Source organism: Cygnus olor, chromosome 6 (genome assembly GCF_009769625.2).
Source record: "Cygnus olor isolate bCygOlo1 chromosome 6, bCygOlo1.pri.v2, whole genome shotgun sequence".
NCBI lineage: Eukaryota > Metazoa > Chordata > Aves > Anseriformes > Anatidae > Cygnus > Cygnus olor.
The window spans coordinates 22694137-22717431 of NC_049174.1; the positions used below are offsets into that span (position 1 = coordinate 22694137).

The 23295-nt window shown below is 35.9% G+C and overlaps 1 protein-coding gene across 10 annotated transcripts in view; it reads right to left on the bottom strand.

Moving 5' to 3' along the window:
• Nucleotides 1-23295, bottom strand: part of SLC4A10 (solute carrier family 4 member 10) — a 157443-nt gene that overhangs the window by 21584 nt on the left and 112564 nt on the right. For 8 of the 10 annotated variants that reach the window (XR_005820987.1, XM_040561252.1, XM_040561257.1 and 5 more), the window contains 8 exons: nt 21695-21852; nt 19308-19395; nt 18690-18836; nt 17588-17688; nt 15956-16181; nt 15674-15807; nt 14918-15163; nt 2529-2634 (listed from right to left, as the gene is read on the bottom strand). Coding sequence is in view for 9 of the 10 variants with exons in the window: in XM_040561252.1 (XP_040417186.1) it covers nt 2529-2634; nt 14918-15163; nt 15674-15807; nt 15956-16181; nt 17588-17688; nt 18690-18836; nt 19308-19395; nt 21695-21852 (1206 nt within the window). In the remaining variant the exon portion in view is untranslated. The remainder of the gene's footprint in view (nt 1-2528; nt 2635-14917; nt 15164-15673; nt 15808-15955; nt 16182-17587; nt 17689-18689; nt 18837-19307; nt 19396-21694; nt 21853-23295) is intronic. The other 2 variants (XM_040561253.1, XM_040561254.1) reach the window with 1 other exon arrangement.

The window sequence follows — 23295 nt, forward strand, 5'->3', positions numbered from 1 at the left end:
ATTCTCAAGAATTGACTTTTGTTTTAACTTCACAGGTCAAACGAGGAAAAGCTACTTGGAATGTACAGTATTAACCTAAAAGGAGACCAATACATCTAATACCACATGGGGGCGGCACATTCCACAAATTATCTTTTGCTTTAAAATGTGATCAGGTAAAATGTATCAGAACCCAAAATCTGTATTATTTTTTTCCAATATAATTTAAGATCAACTGTGCAGTAGAAAACATGTCTGATAATTCTCCAGTAGCATCCTTAGCTGTTAAAAATCATACTTCTTCGTCTTAACGAGACTTTTTAACAAGCAGTGAAATAGAGTGTAGCTATAAAAATAGGAGCTACAAGCTCTGGACTTGCAATCCTTTCCTTTTCCTTCCCCAAACCCTCCATGCATATTAAGACAAAAAACCACAGCACCCAGAATCAGAGATTCCATACAGCGATATCCTGATGGATTAGGATCTTTTTGTTTCAAATGAACTGGGTCACTGGCTCATCAGATGCACAACACAACACTGCGGCTTGCCATGTTATGAGAAACTTTGTCTTTGAACAAGCGCTGGCTTGAAAAAATCAGTTTCTATTCAAAGGTCATGAGACAAAGGAGTGAAAAACTTTTTTCTTTTTTTTTTTTTTTCCTCTAATAGTATACCTAGGATAAATGTGATGTACTTTTGACTGATGAAATTGAGGTGTTAGCTGGGAAAGAAATATTTCAGGAAATATTTAACAGGAAATTCTCAAGATTTTGGGACATCAAATAGAAGACTTATCCTGGCCTGAGCTAGACCTTGACGTTGGCATAACACACGTTCCTTGTGTAAGAAGAGGCACCTACGCACCTACTGACTTTGTCACCATCAGAATAAAAACTCTGATCATGCTTAGTTTGTCCTAGACAGAAAAAAAAAAGTTGTTCTTACTGGGTCTTACTGTAGGTTTTTAAGAAGAAGTGTTTGTCTTTCCTGACCAACCTAGATCTTCAAAACTTAGAACTTATACATCAGAAAAGAAACATTACAAAAGAAACGACAAAAAGAACTGAGCAGCAGAAAAGACAGTGGGGGTAAAACTGACCAAATTTTTATAGACTACTAGGTATAATCTTTTATTGCATTTCTATAGCATAGGAGAATTGAAGTTTCCTGACGATGCTTGCAAGAAATAAACACATGAAAGCATGAAAAAACTTGGATATTTCTTTGACAATTATAGGGATTCACAGGAAAAGTTGGTCAGTTATACTGCTACGCATGTAAACTCAAATTTTGGTAATAAGGTTTTTAGAAGTTCTGAAGGGTTTTATATAATGCAGCTGGTCTTTTACATTTATAGTTAAAACAAAATCTGTTATTTTAAATCTCCTCAGCTGCAAATGTACTCTGAAAAACACTGTCAGAGATCTGAGAAAGTGAGAGGAGGAGTCTGCCCCTGCACAGATGCTCTTTGAGCGTGCTGCAGTTTTGAGAATATTCATTCTGGATTGCTGGAATCCCTCAGGCCAGCAGTCCTCAACTTTCTCTCTGCTGTTGCTACACCAACAGAGATGAGGAGCGGTCCTTGCTATGAAGATATTAACAGCCATGGAAGAGCGCTCTTGCTTACTCATGATAGAAAGACACCAGTTCTTCTGCATTCCTGCCTTTGAAGGAAAAAATCTGTGGGAGGTGGTCAAGATGGATTGGGATTTAAGTGCTTCATTTGGTTGTGCTTACGATGGGGTTATTCTCGTTTATTTTTTGAACCTTTAGCTTTATGCCTTTTTCACTCAATTCTCTTTTGCTTTGTAATGAAACGATATCTTTGTGAGAAAAACCGTTGGCTAGATCACAATATGCCATTTTAATCAGGTTGCAAAGGTTGCTTTAAAGAAGTAAAATCTGAAATAGTAAATCCTTCAAATGTAGGAAAGTGTACCATTTTAGAAACAACTTATCCATGTGAGCTAAACCAAACTGTTTGTAGCTTTTTCCTGTCCTTCTTCCCAGTAAAATAATTTGCATAACTAAGACATCCATAAGACTGAAGACCTAGATAAGAGAAATTTGGCCACTGAACAGGAGCTTTACAGAATTTCTTCCCTTCCTTTCCTTTATAGCCTGAACAGCTGGAAGAATGTTTTAGGGGAAATAAATGCTTCTAGAGTCTTTCTACATGAGGGAACTTTGGTTTTGCCATCTGGCAGAATTTAGGACAAATCCGTTATCATTTGACATGTTTAGACTTAATCTCAGTCAAACTCTTGTGCTAGTGTGTCAAGGAGTTTCCAAAGCAGGGCACAAAATGCACATACTTGCTTTAATGTGTACTATCAAAGACTGCATAATGATCTACCAAAATGTTTACAAAAAGAGAGAATTCTACGAAGTCTATGTTAACTTTTGTTAAGTATATTATATGCTTTATTTGAACAAGTAGGATCAGAAAAAAACATAGTATTTTTCCTATATATATGCTGCTTAAGGATAGATAAAATGCTTATTTATGCTTATACCTTTATTTACTAAGTTTCAATATTTCACTTACCGACACAGTTAGGTTCCCCCATGGCACGTCAGATGCAGATATATTGTAGTCCTGCCAGTACTGTAAGGTTTTATTGCTAGGATGTTCTGGTTCCACACAATTGCATCTGAAAAGACAAAACAGTATCTTTTCTTTAATAATAAAAGATGTATCTGATACAAATCCAAATTATCAACTTTATGACATATTAAAATCGTGCTCTACTTTGCCATATAATCTTAGTTTAAATGAATTCAGTAAATGCATGCTTTAAAGCAATTTGTAGTTCAGTAGCTAGTGCTATTACTAGAGCAAAATTTGCTGTGAGGTGCATACGCATATACAGTACGTAACGTGACTTATTTAAACCACTGTCCACAGCATGTTTTTCCATCTATTTTCCTCCTATTCTATTGATACTTCTGAGCACAGTTTTTAACACTGAGAATGTGCCAGTCCTGTTCCACTCCCTTATACCAGTATTTCCCTACATGGGATTAGACACTATGCACAGTTCCAGGGCTGACACGTTTCTGAAATGCAAACTGTCTGCATTCTGTTTCTTTTTCTTTACCAGAATGCCTTCGCGTGAAAAACAGACAAAGTGCCTGGTCAGCTGATCTCTGCAAGATCACCAGCACCAAAGGCTCTGGGAACTTTTGTGTCTGTTGTTTTTCCCCTCCCCACAGCTACTTTAAAAGCATACTTTTCATTCTGAATTGTGTATTTTAACATACATAAAGGTGAAGAGGCAGTGTGGGAGGACAGTACTTCAAAAAGGCAATTTAAAACAAAAATTAAGTCTTTAAAGCCTCTGAAGCAACTGTGGGAGGCTTTTTCTTTGACAAAGACTTCAAAATCTGCAGGATACTCTGTAGGTTCCGAGATGTCAACTGTGCTTTGCAGTTCTCTTCAAATTAATCCTACTTCAAAAATCTATAGTACTATCTATCCTGCTCATATTTTAACTTGCTTATGATAGCTGCAAATAAATTCTGTACTCCTTTTTCTGATAAATTTGTCAGGAGTAGCTGGGTACAGAATAAAATCTAACTATACAGTAGAGAGCCATTAAGCACACATTTGCATTCCAATTCTAGCAGAGTATCGCTTTATTCACTTAGCTAAGCCATCAATTTTTCTCTGTGGACGTTTATCTTTCCACAAAACAAGGATGATGATTCCTACATAAAACTGATATTTTCTGTACATGGAATTCTGCCATCTACATTATGAGTACAGAATAGTGCTATTGTATTTCCATTACAATACTATACATGTGACAAAACAGCTGCATTTAATATACAGAGAGGGAGAGATGCAGGTTATCTTTGTGCAAGTCCTTGCTTTTATTATAAATGCAGCTATTTATAAGAGAAAGAAAAAAGTCTTACAGCCCATGAACAAAAAGAAAAAAAGAAAAAAAAAAGAAAAGCAATGGCATTCAGAAAAATAGAGGACCTGAGCCAAAAGTCATTGAAGTAGACTGGATCTTTCAAATAGACAATATGCTTTGGATCAGGCCTCAAGTGCAAAATGAATGCGTGTTCAATGCATGTTTAAAATATTACAAAATAATTAAATGAAGCAGATCAATAACAGTGAGTTAAGGTAGCATAATAAAGTCAATAAATGGGATGTCTATGCTACTGCAAGGGAGTATTTGACGTTCATGCAACAATACAAGTGTGGCTATTTCAGGTTACGATTGTTTCCTGGGAGCACAGGAGCTCCCTGCCCCCTGTGGTCCATCGCTGATCGCAGACTGGCCAGACGCTGGGCGATGGCCCATTGGAATTTGATTACAGTAGGCCAAGGTGATGTGGGCTGTTCAATCACAGTCACTTTCTCACTAGAAGGGAAGACTGTGCATGTCACCAACACTATACAGTATAACTACACGTACTGCAAACTGCAAAGTTCCATTTAGAAGTTAGAGAAGCCACAATTTTCTATTTCCTTAAACTCAAAAGCCTGACAATTGAAGGCATAGTTCAATACAGCTGAAGTAATTCACCTTCGGATGAGATCATCACCCTGTTTATTGCTAGATCAATACCACTTTCCTTCTTCACAGCATTTGAGTCTGGCCTGTACCAAGTTTTGTTGGCATTTACTGATGGCAGATCATCCTTCAGAAAGTGACTTGTGCAAACTCTGCCCATACAGACCAAAAACTTTACCCTGCACCCAGCTTTTGCAATTGAATGGGTGCAGAATTAGGCCCTAACTGTAAAGATCGGATCCTGCTTTCTACTGAAAGAGGTAAAATTAAAGTCAGAGTAGATCTTTGTTTAGGATCACAGAAATGAAAGATGGAATGACAATCCCTCTCCAGCCCAGAAAACACAACTGGAGGTACCATTCAGTGCCAGAACATAAAAGAGCAACTACCAAAATGTGACATTTCATAAGAGATGTAGTTGCTACAATGATGACTATTTCCCAAAACAACTGACCTACAAGAAGGAACTCACATTAGAGAAATAAGGCTTTCTACTTTCATCTCTTAAAACTTTTAGTCTCTTTCATCATCATTTTTACTCTAACAGAGAGGTCAGCTCTCAGGAGAAAAAGTAAAATATGCTGAATTATTAACCACTAACACATCTTTCTATTTTCTTGATAAATTATTATTCAGAAGGTGGAATTAAGTAAAATTGTGTTGCTTCTTGAAGGTTCAAATGTGCTTAAATCCTTTTTAAATTGTTTAAGGTGCTAGGCACTTGCCCACTGCAAGAGATGTATGTGGAGTTTATGCTGTTACCAATGAGCAAGAGACTGTACATACACCTAGTAGTACATTTTCTAAGCAACATACTCAGCCTCAAATACAGTAGCAACTAAGCAATATAGTCCCATGCCTATTGGTGATAACAAGCCAGCAATCACCTTTGCTATGCCAAAAGATACGGAAGGACTCGATTCTTTTTCATCATAGCTAGGAAGAAATTGCTTTTTTCATGTCTAGAACATAGGCAGGGAAGAATACGACATTAGTTGTGGTGGCAAAAGCATAGGCATCACTACAGTAAAAATAATAATAATAATAATAATAAAAAAAACTCTGCTGCCAATCTGCTGATTTTTTTCTTAAGTTTCATTAATTTTAGACAACCATCATAACTTCCCTGTGCATGACATTTTCTGCATCTTGTTCTGTTTTCAAAAAGCAGAGCTAGGGTTTGACAACAGCAGCTTCAGGACACCTCAAATTACTATCAGTGCTCCCCAAAAGGAACAGTCATTACTAACCCTATTAGCACCGAAAAGACTTGTCTGTATGATCCCTCTTCCTTGGGACAAAGGGAAAGAGAATATGGGTTGGTAAATTAGAAACACGTTGTTTTATATGTAAAGTTGTCCCCCCTTTTATCAGCAATAAAATCACTGCTACTCAGCAACCAGTCGGGTGAAAGGTTCTGTACTAAAACACTCAATCCTGAGTGTACCTTTTTACTACAAAAATAAGAAACGTATTCCCTAGGCCTATTTACTTGATCAAAATTAACATGTCTGGTGGGAGAATCCCTAATTTCTACCTCTCATCCCCAGTTCTTCAAGCTCATTCTCCGTGTGCTTATGAAGCTCCGTTGAGCACACCCTCCTCCCCACGCAGTGCAGCATGGTGTGAGCCCATTCGGCTGCCATTACAGACAATGTAAGAGCTCTGAACAAGACTCTTGCATGGTGTTTTTGTGAGTAAATAAAAAACACTTACATGGTGCAGCTCCTTTGAAAGCCTCATGGCCACTCATCCCTAGGCAACTGCCATTTTACAGTATGTTCTTTTCAAGGCTGGGAAACACTTCCTACTAATGATTTTATGCAAGTCATAGGGTTCTGTTTTAGAGTTCTTATATTTCCAGCATGTACATACTAAAAACTACACCTATTAATACTAAATAAGGCTCTGCTCTATAAAAGGTGCAACTGGAGCTTCTTCATGATTAGCTAACACACTACTTCCCCTTCCTGGAAGAGAAAAATCTCTTTTGGGCTCACTTAATATAGAGAATGAGATTTACTTGATATGAATATTTATTTAAAAAAAAAAAAAAACAGGCAACTACGACAAGTTACAAAATGTGCTTGGTTAAACAGTATGTCTCACTAAATATCAGAAAACATATTTGGTAAAGAGTAGGAAGCTTTTCCCCTAAGAAGCAGACTATGCTCTATGGGTATGCGGTACATTGATAACATAACAGAGTAAGAACATCATAGGAAACTGAAGATAACATCACTAATTTTGTTTTAAAAGTAATGCATTACCACATACGCATAAGCATTGCTAACACTGTATTTACAAGGCTGAAGGAAAGCCCAGCAGTATCAGAATGCCACGCATGTTTAGGTTGTCTCCAAATATACTATTTTCATGTGACTCTTACGAGTACTTGAAGAGTCTTTCTGTTTGTCCAGCTGCTACACAAAAAGAGACAACAGCATCATAGACTTCATCTCTTCTGCTGTCCCATATGTACAACACCTGTATATCCCTGGCATTGTATTTACCATACCCCTTCTCATGTCAACATTCATAACGATGAAACCAAGGTCTCAGTGGAGAAGAAACTGGAAGCAAAATAATACTGATGGGAAATGGACTTGTCAGTTGAGTTCTATTCTCAGTATCATGAAATCCTTTCAAGGCACAGCTGTCACAGCAAGATGAAATTTTTTTCTTCATTTATTAATGAGATCTGCCATCCTGAATTAGACCATTGAGTCATTAAGTTAAGTAGCCCCTCTCTGAGGATCACGAACATCAGTAGGCATCTAAGTATATTCTACAAATTTGGAAGTCTATATAGCATGGTTGGTGAAGTTGAGGGGAAAAAAAATGAAAAAGTATCTAGATAATGCACTCAGAAGCACAACAAATTCATATACACATAAATATATCTGTATAAATATATCGGGGGGAGGGGGGGTGCTGGTGTCACAGTGAACAAATCACAAAGAATTGGGTTTCTCTGGATAGCTCCTAAGAAGGAGAACATTGTTCTCCCAAGGGGAAAGTCTAGAAAACAGATTTATAATTATATTGTAGTTTTGTTAAACTTGTCTGTCACTCATAAAGACTGGTCTTTATTAGCTGCCAGGTGCAGAATGCAGTCCCTGCATTCTTAGCAATATTATGGTATGTAACTGCTACAGAGAGAGCTTATCTTGAAGAAAATCTGTGTTATTATGTGGGACATTTCTCATTTTCATTAGTCAACTGAAAGCTTTCACTCAGAAATAGTTCTAGGTTGTAATCTATTCCCACTTGAAAAGTTAAAAAAATAAAACACTTATACCTGAGAAGAGATTCACAAGCTATATGGTCAGATTAACATTAATTTTTGATCATTCAAGTGTAGTGTACCAATACACAAATGTACTATAAAAGTAATCCAAGGATTGTACATAAATTTTTCTAGATTAAGACAACATTGTATAGACCAGCTGATCGCCATGCAGAATTGCTTAACACAGAGATCCTATTCCAAAGCAGAGGGGATAGGGAATAGGAAAGAATGAAGCTAGGTGAGCACTTATTGGACTCAACAGAAGGAGAAAATAAAATGAGTCAGTCAGGTTGAATAGAGATAGGGAAGTCCTAGAATAAAGCAAAATTTTTTCTGGATTCCAGGGTTTGTCAGGAAGCAGAAGGGAACCAGCACTTAAACTTAATGATGGCAGTTGCATGGTTCTGGGAAGAAGAAGGACATTCTTAGGGGAAGAAACAGAGGATATGGCACAGTTACTTAACTGTAGGGGGAAAAAAAGTTACAAATGGGGGAAGAAAATCTATATTCATATCTGCCTACAAAGAAATCATTACATGAACTGGAATTCAACTATATGTTTGGGATCCCAATGAGAATATCATGTGCTGATCATTAGAGACTACTCATTCCACCTGCAACTCAAGGAATACAAAGCATAGAAGAATGTAATTTGCATCCAGTAATAATGTATTTGATTAATATCAATATATTCAATATATATATACACATATATATATATTGAAAGATTTAAAGCTTGTTTGTGCAGATAGTGGTATGCACAAAGCTGATCTTCACAATGACTTCTAGAAGCAATGGTTTCTATAGCCTGCAAAAGATACTGAGATTGACATGATCTTGGCTCCTTAATTACATCAGAGTGGGATTTTCTACTCCTAATTCTTAAGTGCATGTCAATACCAAGACAGATTGTAATATGCATATTACTATGCCAAGAAATCACTTTAAAATTATTCAATGTAATCTGTTAATAATTGAGTAACTTCTGGTAAAGAATATTAAAAACAACACGAATCCACTTCTCTGAAAAAAAGGATTGATAAAAAACAGAAGGTATATAAAGTCCCAAGATCTGAACCTCGCTCAGAGAAATAATATATTTTCTGTATTCATAGATAACTTTCTTAAAATGTTGGTCTTTTAAAGAATACTGGATTGTTTTCTAAATCTCATTACTTTCATCATGGATGTTCATTTTGTTTTCCTTTTGAGAACCTCTATTTTCAATCCACTCGGTAGCAGCGGTCTCCTTTCCTAGCAATATTTAACGTATACATTAAAACTGATGTGCATCGGTGTTACAGACAGAATTCACTAGCTGGAGATATATTTGCTATGGGAGTAGGAAAAAGCAGGAGGAGGAGAATGCAGAAATAAAAGAGTTGCTATGCCAACCTACAAATGCTAATGGCATGACAAATACAAAAAGGTCACAGTAAAAAAAAAAAAAAAAAAAAGACTAAGAAAGAAAAAACAAAGTCCAGACCAAAAAATATGTGTATTTCATTTAACAAACACTACAGCTACTGTATTTAAATTCCTTTAAAACAATGCATTTTAAAAAGAAAAAAACTGCACCGCAGCAGCACACTGAAAATCAGGTTGCCTTTGTCCTTTTTTTGATCTAGTTCTTCAATGTCTAATTACCTATAGTCTAAAGACAGAACTTTTTCTTAAAGTTAAACAGATTTTCCTGAAAGATCATCTGAGGATCATAGCCAACATTTTAATGCGGAGTAACAAACAAGCATAACAAAGAAAAAGAGTAAAAAGTGCATCAGGACTAGTTATACGCTCATTAGATCGTGCATCAAAAGATACTTTTGTCTTTTTGAATTTGATAGGATTCTGTAACAAATTAATATATTCTACCTAAAGTGGTAAAATAGTAAATAAGAACACTTTTAGGAGGACTTTGAGCTGATTTTCAAATATTTGGGTATGTGCAATTTAATAAAAAATAAAACAAAGCTGTTCTAAATGCTCTTTTTATAGTCTTCTAAGGTTTATTATGGCAGATACTAGTAGTGACTTCTATGCTCTTAAATGTAAGAGGAGATACATGTAGTAGAGTCTTTTATACAAAACTCCTGCAGTGGAGATTGTTTATGACAGAAGTCAAACCCACCCAAAATACGCCTTTCTCACTTGAAATATGGTTACAATCTGTTTGAAATACAAACCATTTAAAATGATATTTTCTTTGTCTTTCTAGTACTCCAAAGGATGATACTTACAGCACGCCAATGACTTTTCATGAGTCAAAGTCATTTCTTCACCAAGACAAAGGCACCGATACTGGGATGCAAACCAACTACCTATGGACATCAGAGCATCCTTAGAAAGGCCATATGATAAGGGAGAAGGCTAGGCCACAGCTTAGACCAAAGCTTCAAATATATACATTACCCTCACCTATTTAACTTCTTTTGTTTTTAGTAGACAACAGTGAGAATACAGAAAACAGGAATTTTACAGTATAACCTGAGTTTTCTAGTACAGAATTGCAGATTCGAGATAAAGATTTACATAAGCTTTGGCAAAGCATCCAAAGAGAAATGAGTTGCTCAACCTTTTGAAGTTCACCCATTGCTAATTAAAGAACTGCCAAGGCTTTACTAACAATTAAAAACTTGTCTTTAAAATCCCCGAAGATAAAAAAAAATGCAAACAGCTGTTTTAATTAGCAAAACAGCAGATACTAATTAGCTTCTGTAACAGAGTATGCTGGTCCTTTAAGGACAGGACCAGTTTCAGTCCAAGTCTGCTACCCATTTGAACTACAAATAGAAGGACTGCAGTCAGATGCTGCAGAAAAAAGCTTCTCATTTCTCATGAAAGTCCGCAAATTCAAGTCCACAAAACTGAGATTTTTACTTCAAGTAAGTTTTTGAGCTTACTTGTCTTCTAGTAAGATCCTTCTGGAACTTATGGATCTTTCTGGAATTGATAAAGATATTTAGAGTCATTCAAACAGGTCCTGAGGGTAAGCCAAAGCTGTTCCTGGCTGTCTATGCAGAAGGAACCATAGCAGCAACAGTAACTTTCTGCACCCTTTTTCACTGGTAAACTGGGTGGATGGGAAAGGCCAGTACCAGATGAAAATGTTTACAAATATGTTGAAAAGGGAAAATCAGTTTTAACAGTGAGGGAAATGAAATCACTCCCTTGAACTCCTCCTGGCAATGTGTGCTGAAGGAACCAGACTATTAAGAAAACACTGCTGGCCTTTGGAATATGGAATGAGGTGAGAGATTTTTCCTTGAAGAAAGGAAGATAGAGATGAGGAGGTCTTTCCATTTACCTGGAAGCAAATGGACTATGATGGCTTTTTTTCAGTTGAAAATTGAAGGAATATAGCGCTGAAACTTAGGAAAAATGCCCCTGTAACATAACTGAAATATGGTGCTGACTGATTTGCTAGACTGAATGTTTGTTTTCATTGAATGTTATTTTGAAATCATATTCCAGACTGTTTGTATTTTAACTAACTTCCTTTTCAAAAAGTTGTATACTTGTTTTACCTTCATAATATCTCCGTCCAAATAGGTTGAGTACTTTTGGAATGATTTAAATACATCAGGCAACCCATTTAAAAATTCTTGAACCAAAAGAAAGTATTAAGCATAGAATTTTTAAAAACCATAATGCTTTTATTGTCAAACTTGGTAAGGTTTCAAGCTCTGCCAGTAAGCTTCTCTGACTCTGCACCACAGGGCTCCACAGAGACCTTATAGCAGTCTTCTAGTACCTCAGGGGGGCCTACAGGAAAGCTGGGGATGGACTCTTTGTCAGGGATAGGACAAGCAGTAAAGGTTTTAAACTAAAAAAAAAGTAGGTTTCAAATAGATGTTGGGAAGAAATTCTTTACTATGAGAGTGAAGGACTGGAACAGGCTGCCCACAGAAGCTGTGGATACCCCACCCCTGGAGGTGTTCAAGGCCAAGTTGGATGGAGTTTTGAGCAATCTGGTCTAGCAGAAGGTGTCCCTGCCCATGGCAGGGGGGATGGAATTAGATGAACTTTAAAGTCCCTTCCAACCCAAACCATTCCATGATTATAACATTTGAGAAAACTGGACTTGCTATCTGAATGAAAAAGCAATCATGTAACAATGTAAGTTCTATGATTTTTGTTAATTACAATTTTATTTCCCTCAAAAGTTTTTGTTTGTTTGTTTCTTTCCCACAGTATTTAAAGAAAGGGGAAAAAAATCACAGTACTACCTAGATGAATCATCACTGCCACTACCAAACACTGTATATCACAGAGACAGTTAATTTGCTAGGTGTTCACACACTCCAAATATATCAAGGAATGTAAAATTCAGTTTTTCAAGGATGATACATGACTTGCAAAAATCAAATATTAGCCTCAGCAGTACAGGTACAGTTATATCATTTCCACTGACAGGTCTTTTTTACTCAGGAATTTCTGAAATTTGATATTTTTTTTTTTGTCTTGTGATGATCACATGCAAATGATAATTGAGATACCTTCACGTCCTGGGCAAATGGACAATGTGTCTGGACAGAGTAATGTGCACATATCTGTGCTGCAGACTTGTCGAGTTCAGGATGCACCCAGCCTTTTGTGAATGCACTGGTAATTTGGAGAGCTGAGGTGCAGTTGCTCCAACACAGCATATCTTTCAGCTCTCCCAATTTTTTGGGGCCAGTTCTGAAGAACTAAGACAAACTATGGTGAAGGGGAGGGGAGGGAACAGAAGAGGCTGGAATTACCACTTCGCAATGTTCAGTGCACAGATTCTTGGAACAAGCAGATGGGCTCTTAGACAGCAGAGCAGACAGTGAATTAGATGCAAGATAATCAATATGCATACTGATGTCTCCAACAATCAGGTTTAATATAAAAACTATATAAGCCACATCTCTTAAGAACTATGCTGCCTATAACTATGCCTACAGCTACTTGTTTTGACATTAGAGGGGTCAGTTGCCATGGTCATGCTATTAGTAATAAATAGGTTGTTGCTGCAAGTAGAAGATATAACAGATGCCGTAAGTGAAATATAATGTAAGAGCTGAAAAGTCAATTTATTTGCACTATTCAGAGTGAATGAACAACTGAGAATATATGTATGAAATGATGACCCTATAAATAATTGTACATGACCATTTTATCATACAATTTTGATCATGATATGTGATTCTGTGATTCTGTATTTGCTTGAAATCATCAGGCAGTAGTCAACAAACATCTGGAAGATGCTTGTCCTTCAGTAATTGCATTTGGAAAGCTCTAAAACTTTTGTGCTGGTATTCCAACACTATAGGACAGGTCAATAGCTTTAATCAGAGGGTAACAGTTGCTGCCTTTTTTTTCTTCCTTTTTTTTCCCCCCCTTTTTTTTTTCTTTCTTTTGTGTTTGTGTGCTCTGCACGTTCTGTATTCAATGAAGACAGTTACTAACAACAGGCAGTGAGTAAACAGCACCCATCAAAAATCATTTTGGCATTCTGATTAGTGAATGGGATTTTAAACAAAAACAAATACATTGATTTTAAATGTAAGGAGGAGAATGATAAAACTTTATCATAAAATATAGAGATACCTATCACTGTACCACTATACCAAGCAAGACTGTTAATTTAACTTTCTGAAACCTCAAATAGATTTGCAGCTAAAAACAAATAAAGTCAGCTTACCACAGATACATAATATCCCCATTTTTGTTTTTCATTACATATTTTAACATCTAAGCTCTGCCTGCTAAATGGTTTCTGAATAAAATTTTGTCTTTGTATAGTATTTCAACATCTGTTTGTCAAAACAATATGAGAACATCATATTCTGTTTCCCTTTGACACAACTACTTTGAAGTGGTATAGGAAAAGAAAATCCACAAATACTGTTCTATATAAGGCTCTTTAGAGTAAAATATCAACTTCATTAAGTTAAACAAGATCAGGATATAATCTAACTGCATTCATGGTCTATTCTTGATGTTTACTGCCTTCTCTTCAAACTAGTATTTCTTTGTCTACCAATTAAACTCAGAGAAAAATACTATTTTTTCAGCATGACAGAGCATGTCACAGCAGAACTAACTACAGTTTCTATATTTTAACTTGTTCTGTGTATTAAGGTATGCACATTCAGATTCAGGTTTTACTACCTATTTTACTAGTGATGACAACATACACAAAGCTCAATTATTTTCTCTGTTGCTGTGTTTTGTTCTTCTCAGCTTAAAATGCAAATGAGACATTTGGTTGAGACACTCCTGTTTTTCCACTGAACAGAAGACGTGGCACTGTTCAAGCATTGTTTCTTTTGGGCCCCACCCTGCTCATGCAGAGGGTTCAAATGGGTTCAGTGGAATAACAAAGACATTTCTGGGGGCGGATCTTCTCTGAAAATGCTTTTTAATGACATTTTAGTTGCTGGGGTGACCAGGCTTAATTGGCCTCAAACCAGATTAGGATCTTGTCCTTTATTAACACTCCTAATCAAAAAACACTTGTCAAACCTTGTCAAACATAGTAAAGTACGGGTGCTTAAATGGAGTCATATTAAAAATCTTATTAAGAACAAATTGATTATGACAAAATCAATCACTTCTGAGAAGCACCTAACAACTCTGAATCCTCTTCAGTTCTCAGAGCTTGAACCTTAGCTGCCATGGAGGCTAAAATAAACGGAGATACATCAAATTTTTATATAGGTCAATATTTCAATTTGAAGAAAAAAACAGGTAAATATGATATAAAAATATGCCTGAACGCTCAATAAAATATTATGAAGCACCAGTACAAAGTTATACTAAGAGTTCATTGAGTTGCACCTGACTAAATAAAAACGTGAATAAAAAACTAAAGCTGAGGTTGCTCCAAGACTCCGTTTTATTGTAGGACTCCCTACTTTCACACATGTAACCTTTCCAAAACTCCAAGTCAAGATATTTTTTACTTAAGATTAGAGTTTGATACCTCTAGTAATGACTGCTTCCATGCGCCAGAATCATGCCTAACTCAATGGCTTCTACATGTTAAGTCCACAACTATTGAAAACATTTCCTGCTGTGCACTAGACATCAGAAAGATAGTCTCCTATGAAAAAGCCCATGGGTAAGAGAAGAAATCGTACTTACGAGTATTTAGTCAGAAGATCCAAATCATTGTGCATGTTGATTGGGTATGTCTCACTGAGATGAAATAGCTTCTCTAAGGCCTCATAAATGAAAATGATGCAGATAAGAGAAGCAAAAGCTTCTTCAGTAAACCGTGTAATATAACAGACTAGGGAGCTTGCATCAGTTGCAACAAGGATGATGCACAGGATTGCAGTCCACAGTCCAATGCTAGCTCTCAGAGAAAGATATGACAATCCATACTCTCTAAAGAAAAAATAAATAAACACAGTTTAACTTCTGTCCAGCCACAGTTTCCTAGATGTAGAAGAGGCAGGTCCAAAATCGTTTTTCCTAGGGATGTGTTTATTTTGGATACAGCCTGGGGGGCAGCAGAGGGAAGGCAGGGAGCAGGTAGGAGGACGGGGAGCAGAACCCAACCCACCCTTTTTGCATTACCAACAATACACTTTTCAAAGTCACTGAATAATTTTCAGTCTCCAAAAGCCTAAGCAGTCCACTCCAAAACAAACTCCTGATCTTATTTCTTCAGATGTTGGAATTTGGTGATCAATGTTTCTAATTTTACCCAAAAACACCTTAGCAATGATGCATATCATGATCTCACCCATCTCAAACATGTTTGCGTACAACTAAGTCAGTGGAGTAAGTCTTTACCTTGCATATAAGGATTCCATAAATGTTATTTGGTCATACACATTTAGCCATTTCATTTAAAAATATGTTTGAAATTTTAAATAGCTCTACTCCACTTACTTGCAAAATTTGAATAAGATCTTCTCAAACACTAATACCGGTCCTGTGCTGCCAAGTATAGTGAGGGGCTGCCCACCAAAGAGAGAGTAGGCAATTCCAGTCATGGATGCTCCAAACAGCGATTCTATTGCACTCTGAAAATGATACAGATTGAAGTGTCTATAAATTCTCAATCAGGTTCTTTTAGCAACGTATTGATTTGTCATCTTCTAAACATTGAAACACAAGTATTTTAAAGGTTGTGCCCTCATGCAACAACAGTAATAATAAAAAAATACTAACCACAAACCTACAAATGTAAGTTTGCTTTGAAAGTTCAGATTTAACACATACTATACGACCTTCAGTTGCTTCTCCTAGTAGACCACCAAATGTGATGACAGGAGACATGCAAGCACAGTAGAGAAATAAAAACGATGCCAGACACTGTAGACTGAGAGCATCCCTGAAGTCACTCCAGAAGAACGGAGCTTTTCTTTTTATATCTAAAATCAATCCTCCAAAAAATCTAAAAAATAAAAGAGAGAAAATTAATGAAAAAAGTTTACTGAACTTTTTTCCATAATATTCCTTAGTAGCTGCAGAGAAGCTATGCTCCCTTAATCGAATGATACATCCTCTTATAATTCATCCTTCCCCAGAAGAAAGTTTCTGGGAACTCTGTTCTGGTAGCTTTAACCAGGAAATTGTTTTTAAAACAAAATAAGAAATTGTTTTTAAAACAAAATAATTTGCATGGTTCTGTTTTTAAGATTTTCATGTAATCACCCAGACCCAACTTCTGAACAGTTGTTAGCTCCCACGCATACAACTCTAGTATTTTTGTGAAATAATTCTTTGCATTTCTTTAATGAGAGAGCTACTACAGTGCCCATTTGCCCACACTTCTACACGTAGAGCACATCACATTCTTTATCTGAGAACCTCTTCCTACATACACTTGGTAACAGAATTAAATCTAGGCAATAACTTTCCAAGGACAAGAATTGTCGTATTTTGTCATTCATGCTACGCTAAATATGATCAAATATTTAGGAACAGACAGTCCATTACAATAAACAACAAAGTTAAAACAAATATCCCACAATGCTCTTTTTCTCATATGCACACCGTATCTGATGGTGCTGAGGTAAAGTGGGGAGACAAAGTGTTACCTGCTCCTAAATACTAAAATGATCCTTCAAGCCTGCAATAACAGATTCACAAGAAGGAGAATGACATACAGACAGACTGACCATTACACACCTCTGCTGCACTGTGTACAGCAACACTGCATCTGAATGTTTAGCCTTGTGTAGGTGGGAATGACAGTTAATTATCAAGAGGCAGCAAAGAAAAGGAAATGTCTAATGTACAGCTACCAGCATGATGATGCTGCACTAAGGTAACTCCTGATAGCCGATGGGCTTACACCACACAATATTAGACAAGAGAGTATAAGTATTCCTTGGAACAAATTCTTCCCTCAGATGTGTGTATGTTGTAGGCACCACAGGAACTATAGTCTCATATACCAGGGCTTACCGAGGCCAAAAAAAAGTGCTACTGCACAACCCAGAAAATTCAACAACAAAATAGTTGTAAGCATTCATAATATATGTGACAGGACCATTTCCAACTTTTCCTTCAAACAGAAATCAGAAATGTTAACTGAGTTTAACAGCAGTCTGACCTTTATAAATAATCAAGAAAGGAGCTTGCAAGTAAATACAATGTGAAAATTTAATTCCTCTTGCCCTCCCTACAAATTAGCAAGTATTATCTTTTTCAACTACATGGTATGTAAATCAGGAATAAGGCCTCAAAAAAAAATCATATGCCAAGCCAGTCACTTAAGAGGGAATTAGACCATTATTATGTCTTTGAAAGTATACCAGTTAGTACACTTAAAATTTGGAATATATTTTCACTAACTTTCCAGTGCGTTGCAATTCTGGTCCAGAGTGCCCTCCAGGTTGTTCTGGATCGCCATGGGCTGCAGTCCCATTTGGCACTCCTGGGATCTTACGCTTCTCCTACCAGAAGGAAAAGATACTTTTCTTAGCTCTTTACAACCAAACACAACTTTGGCAAAGCAAAATTGTGCAAACACAATTTTGACTTTGAGAGTTGAAAGACTAAACATTTAAATTTTATTGTTAGATTCAACAACATAACCTCTTCATAAACAGTTCTGTAACCAGAAATAGTAGAAGGAACTGTGACCTAAAAGAAATTTAAAGAATTGATCAATGAAAATCCTGTTATCAGAAAGCATTTTTAAGAGCAGCATGCCGGACTGCTTTGATCATTTCTTACTCTTATCTGATCATTGCATTTTGACTTCACTAGCAACTTAGCATAACCAGCAGCATATATTGACAAGAACTATGAGTAACAAATCTTACACTATATGTCTGAAATACACAGCAAAATTCAAAATGGATTACAACTGTCGTCAAAGAATAGGAGAATAGATAAATGATGGAAAAGCTTTGTGAACAGTCACTGTTCAGTAACAATCCATGCTGAATAATTAGACACAATCATGTCATACTGTAAAAAAGCCATCAAGAAAAAAGAGATTCCTTTTTCATAACCTTTTCTGCTTGTTTGAATCATCTTCTGAGGAAAACTGCACCTGTAGAAGGACATACACTCACATGCAATGGAATATTTGGGATTTGTGTTTGTTTTTTTTTTGTTTCAGAAAACTAGGATACCATAAGCTTAGAACAAAAGCAAACCATGGCTGTTTGTGATGATCAGAGACACTTATGACCACTTACTCCTCAATTTAAGATCTTTAGATCCATCTGTCTTTATTCAGGAGAGACCTAGTACTGAACTGCATAGACTGTCATCACTATACTACGTTTTCAAGACAACAGTTCTCTTTAAGCAAAGTAACCAACAGAAAGGATGCAAAATGCCTATATAGTGATTTTGCTAAATACTAAATTAATGAGACTTAATTCTACTCAGCAAAACTTCATTTCATCACAACCTTTAAAAGTACTTTTTACAATGTACAAACCTGAGAGGGAACATTTTTAGGTGGCTCTATTCGAATTGTTGGGTCCCATTCTCCAGGAGGGAGAACTGTAACTTGATCAAGAAACTCATCAATTCCGGACACCAAGTCATTGCGATCTTTTGCTTTGTACGCAACATCATGGAACACCTGTGAAAAACAAAGAACTGTATGTGGGAAGAAAAAAGAGATGGGGAGAGGAATACCCATAAAATATTTCACAATGGCCCCTAGACTTCTGAAGTTGAAATCTCAGCTCTGACTGATTAGAAAATCTGGTACATAGTTTCCATACCAGTTTCAGCTAAATTGGTGCTAAATATTCCAAGGAATTTAAAATTCAATTATACCACTGGAAATTAACTGTGTAAAATGGAATCTTCTCAGTGAAGATACCCTTGCATGTTACTCTTGTCTCTCATTTTGTTACCTCCTTATGACAGCATAATCTGGGCAGTTATAGGCCGATGAAATGAACTTAAAATCTATTTGTGCATGATTTCAACCGGACAATTACATATTGCAGGTTCCCTATTACACCTCTTCAGTCACCACAAGGTTCCCTATTATACCTCTTCAGTCAGTACAAAATGACTAAAGCCAACTCATGAATAAAAATACCTCGTCTGTCATTAGTGTTGCAATTGATCTTCCAATCTCATGGTATTGTTGCCCTTTACCCAATGGTCCAAGAAGAATAAACAAAAATCTGCAAGTTAAATAAAAATACTGTATAAGGCAGATGGATGCAAGTAACTATATACATTACAGAAATACTTATTTAAAATTGGACCAGAAGAAACTCTGTCAAACACAGACACAAGTTTATGGGGCCCAATAACATGCATCCCAGGACCCTGAGGGAACTGGCTGACGTAGTTGCCAAAACATTCTATGTCATATTTCAAAAGTTATGGCAGTCAGGCAAAATCCCCGGCAACTGGAAAAATAGGGGAGATTTAGATTAGATGTGAGGAGGAAATTCTTCACACGGAGGGTGGTGAGGCACTGGAACAAGCTGCCAAAAGAAGTTGTGGATTCCCCATCCCTGGAGGTGCTCAAGGCCAGGCTGGATGGGGCTTTGGGCAACCTGATCTAGTGGGTGGCATCCCTGCCCATGGCAGGGCAGTTGGAACTGAATGATCTTTGAGGTCCCTTTCAACCCAAGCCATTCTATGAAATATTATTTATAATCTCCTTCAAGATCCTCACACACATATTTAAACATGAAGCTCTAGTTAGAAAAAATGTGAAAATAACTTCCAGAAATATATCATAAGCTTCACAGTCAGACTTGATTGAGACTACCAAAACCTCCTTACATAACAAACCTTATCTTACATAATAAATATATGCAGTTATAATCTAAATACAGAAAACTTTAACATAAATTTAATGTTAGTTCTCTTAATTTAACAGAACCAATTACTTTATTGTTTCTGTTAAATTTTATTACTTTATTACATGGTAGTATTATTGCAATATCAGGGTAGTGAAATTACCTCTGAATAAAAATAATTTTAAAATCATTTTTTCCTCCCATTAAGAAGGCTCTAGATAGCCTCTACTCTGGGCTTGGTGTTCTCTAAAATGCACAGGATATGTTCAAACGAAATAATTTCCAGGTTTGCTGAAATGGAAAAAAAAAAAAAAAATTGACTGTTTAACATTATTAAATTCTTTTAAAACCAAACTTTTCACAGAAAATAGTTTTCTTAATTTTTCATTCTTTAATTTTCTTTAGGCCAAAAATCAAGACATCTGCATTGTTTTAATTTGTTTGTTTTTTTGGTTTTGGTTTGTTTTTTTTTTGGTGGGAGGTTGGGAGAGGCAATGGAGAAATGGAGAAAGGCTTTAGAAGTTTTTTCAAAGCTAAGTCTCTCAATGTCCCTTATACACATGCATGAATCAGAGAAGATGAAAAAAGTCATATCCAATGTAAGTACAAATTAAAGCAAAATTTATACTGTATTTATATTATACTATATACTTAAATATATACTAAATATACTTATTATTTTTATTTATTTTTTATTATTTATTTTTACTTATTATACTATACTATACTTATTATACTATACTATACTTATACTATCTGACTAGGAGCAAGGATTTGAGTCTCAGGATTTCATATTCTAGATGAGTACCATGAACAACTGGAATACAGTACTGTTGTCTGCTAGAATTCTACTTTTACAGAAACAAAAGAGGGAAGGAGAAAGAGACAGAATATATGCAGACAAAAAAAATAAAAACCAAACAAAAACTGAAAGCCTGCATAACAATTAAGCCAGTGAGCTCAGACATGGGAGAATCAGACTGGAATTCTGAACCAAATCAGCCCCAGCAGGAAACAATGTATCTGCAGATCTGCTTAAAAGCTTCATATTGGGCTCCAAAGTCTATTTTAGACATGACAATAATTCCTTATAAATTGTTCTCAAAGCCAAAGTACTTTATTAGAAAAGGTTTCAACTAACAAAAAGACAATCTAATAAAAATTTATGGTCAAAAGTCACATTCACTTTCATGCAAGTATCTACAAAGTAAATTTTAGAGGAGCATGGTATTTACAGCATATTTTTCATCCATGTGCTATCCCTAGTTAATCAAATCGCAAAGTTTTTTTTCCCTTTAATTATTTCCTGTATCATTTTTTTTCTTCTGGACATAATTCTGCAGTATCACACAAGTAGTTTCAGTTCCAGATGAAATAGTCTACGACATTGCTTTGCTGCTGCTTCAGCTTCCCAGTATTTCATCTGCAGTATTACTTGTTTGTATAGGATAAATTCTGTTTTGTAGCCTGACAAGCTATCTTTTCTACTTCTGCAAGGAATGATTTTCTTCGCACACTAACAGCATGTTTCTGAATATACATATGTATAATTTAAAGGGCAGGTGGCAAATTTCATAACCCAATACATGGTGAAACTCACTGAAGGTGACATCACCCTGTCTCCACAAGATACTTAGAAAAACACAAAGACGCATAAATCTAACTGTACCTAGTTGGAATTGGAACTTCAGCTAGTCCTGTAAGCAGCACTGCAGGAGATAACCTAACAAAAGCAACAACTGCACGGTCCAGGAACTCCAGTTCACCAACTAAGATGTTTGATGCTTCAGCTCCAGGAGGTATCTTTTTCATGAAGTGTAGGTCAACCTGGGAAAACAATATCAAATTATCAATGAGTTATTTACAGGGATTTTTTTCCCCCTGTTTTGTATTTTAAATTTACAATTATTTTCATTATTCAGTTTCTACTACTCTTGTCCGTCAAATAACGTTTCAAAAAATAAGAATGTTTCTCAAAAACTGATTTTTTAATATTTTACTAATTTTATCTTGTAAACATAGTTAAAGTACTCCAGAAATAATTATAAAGGCAACAAATCACAATATTGGTAAGAATCTAATATTAATTTCCTATTAATAATTTTAACAAAAATCTTAACAGAATGAATAATGCATAATAGAATAATTAATAGCAGTAGAAGAAACTAAGACACCTCTTTTTTCCATAATTAACAAGTGTAGAGATCATGAACTCATATCTTATAGTTGTCATATTATAATATCAGTGAGAAAAAGAACAGGGTCTACCACCCCAAATTTTCCTTCTACTGCTCTAAGTGAGATCTATTTTTGTTTTCATATGGACTTTCATATGGGGAAGATACTTCCCTTCTACTGAAAACAAGAGAAAATAAGCTATGACCACAATTGTCTCAAGAGAGAAAACTAAAGGAACAAAGCAGAACAAAAGTTTTGGAGTTTTAAGGCTATGGTGTTGACTTTTCACGGGGGGAGGACAGGAAAAGAAAAGAAGCAGCTTCATCACAACATTGCTATGTAAGCTCTAGGTATTTGCCAAGGAATGTGTTTATTTGTATTTATTTTCTCAGTACCAACCTACAGTTTATAACAAAGATCGACATGAAATAATGGAGTATATAATGTATGTTTGATTTCATTATACACCAGTATTGCCTACATTTCAAAATGCATGAATTTTGTCATTTGCTTTCCTTTTATTAATCTAAACACAACAACAGCAACCAAATCCAATATAAACTGTTAAAGTGGACCATTTTAATGTCTATCTTACAGCCATCTGTCAGTACTAGTTTGCATAGTTTTTTGGTAATATTTAGAAAATTGTTTTCTTGCAAATGGCTCTGGCACTAAATCAGAATTCAGATATAATACAGTTCCCTCTGTAAGAAATCTTATTTCTCTAAGATCACAAAGAGATGCTACCGTAAGCTAATCTAGACAAACAACACCTCACTAAGCTATGAGACAAACATCAAATCAACCTGAAAGGTTGGAGCCCAAGTACTTCATCAAAGTATTACTGAAATAATTTTTTCTGTTCTCCACTCAAATCACAAAATGACTCTTCAGGGTTAAATACAAAACCCAAACAGATTCACTCTGCATGTACTGGTGGCATTTTAGGTCATTTCTACTTGAGAGAAAGCAAGTAATCTTCCAGGCACAGGTACCAATGTGCTCTCTGTACTGATTTTACTTTATGAATGGATTTAGCGTTTAATAAAGTCTTGTGTACCACATGCTACAGTTGTCGCCTTAAGGTCCCAC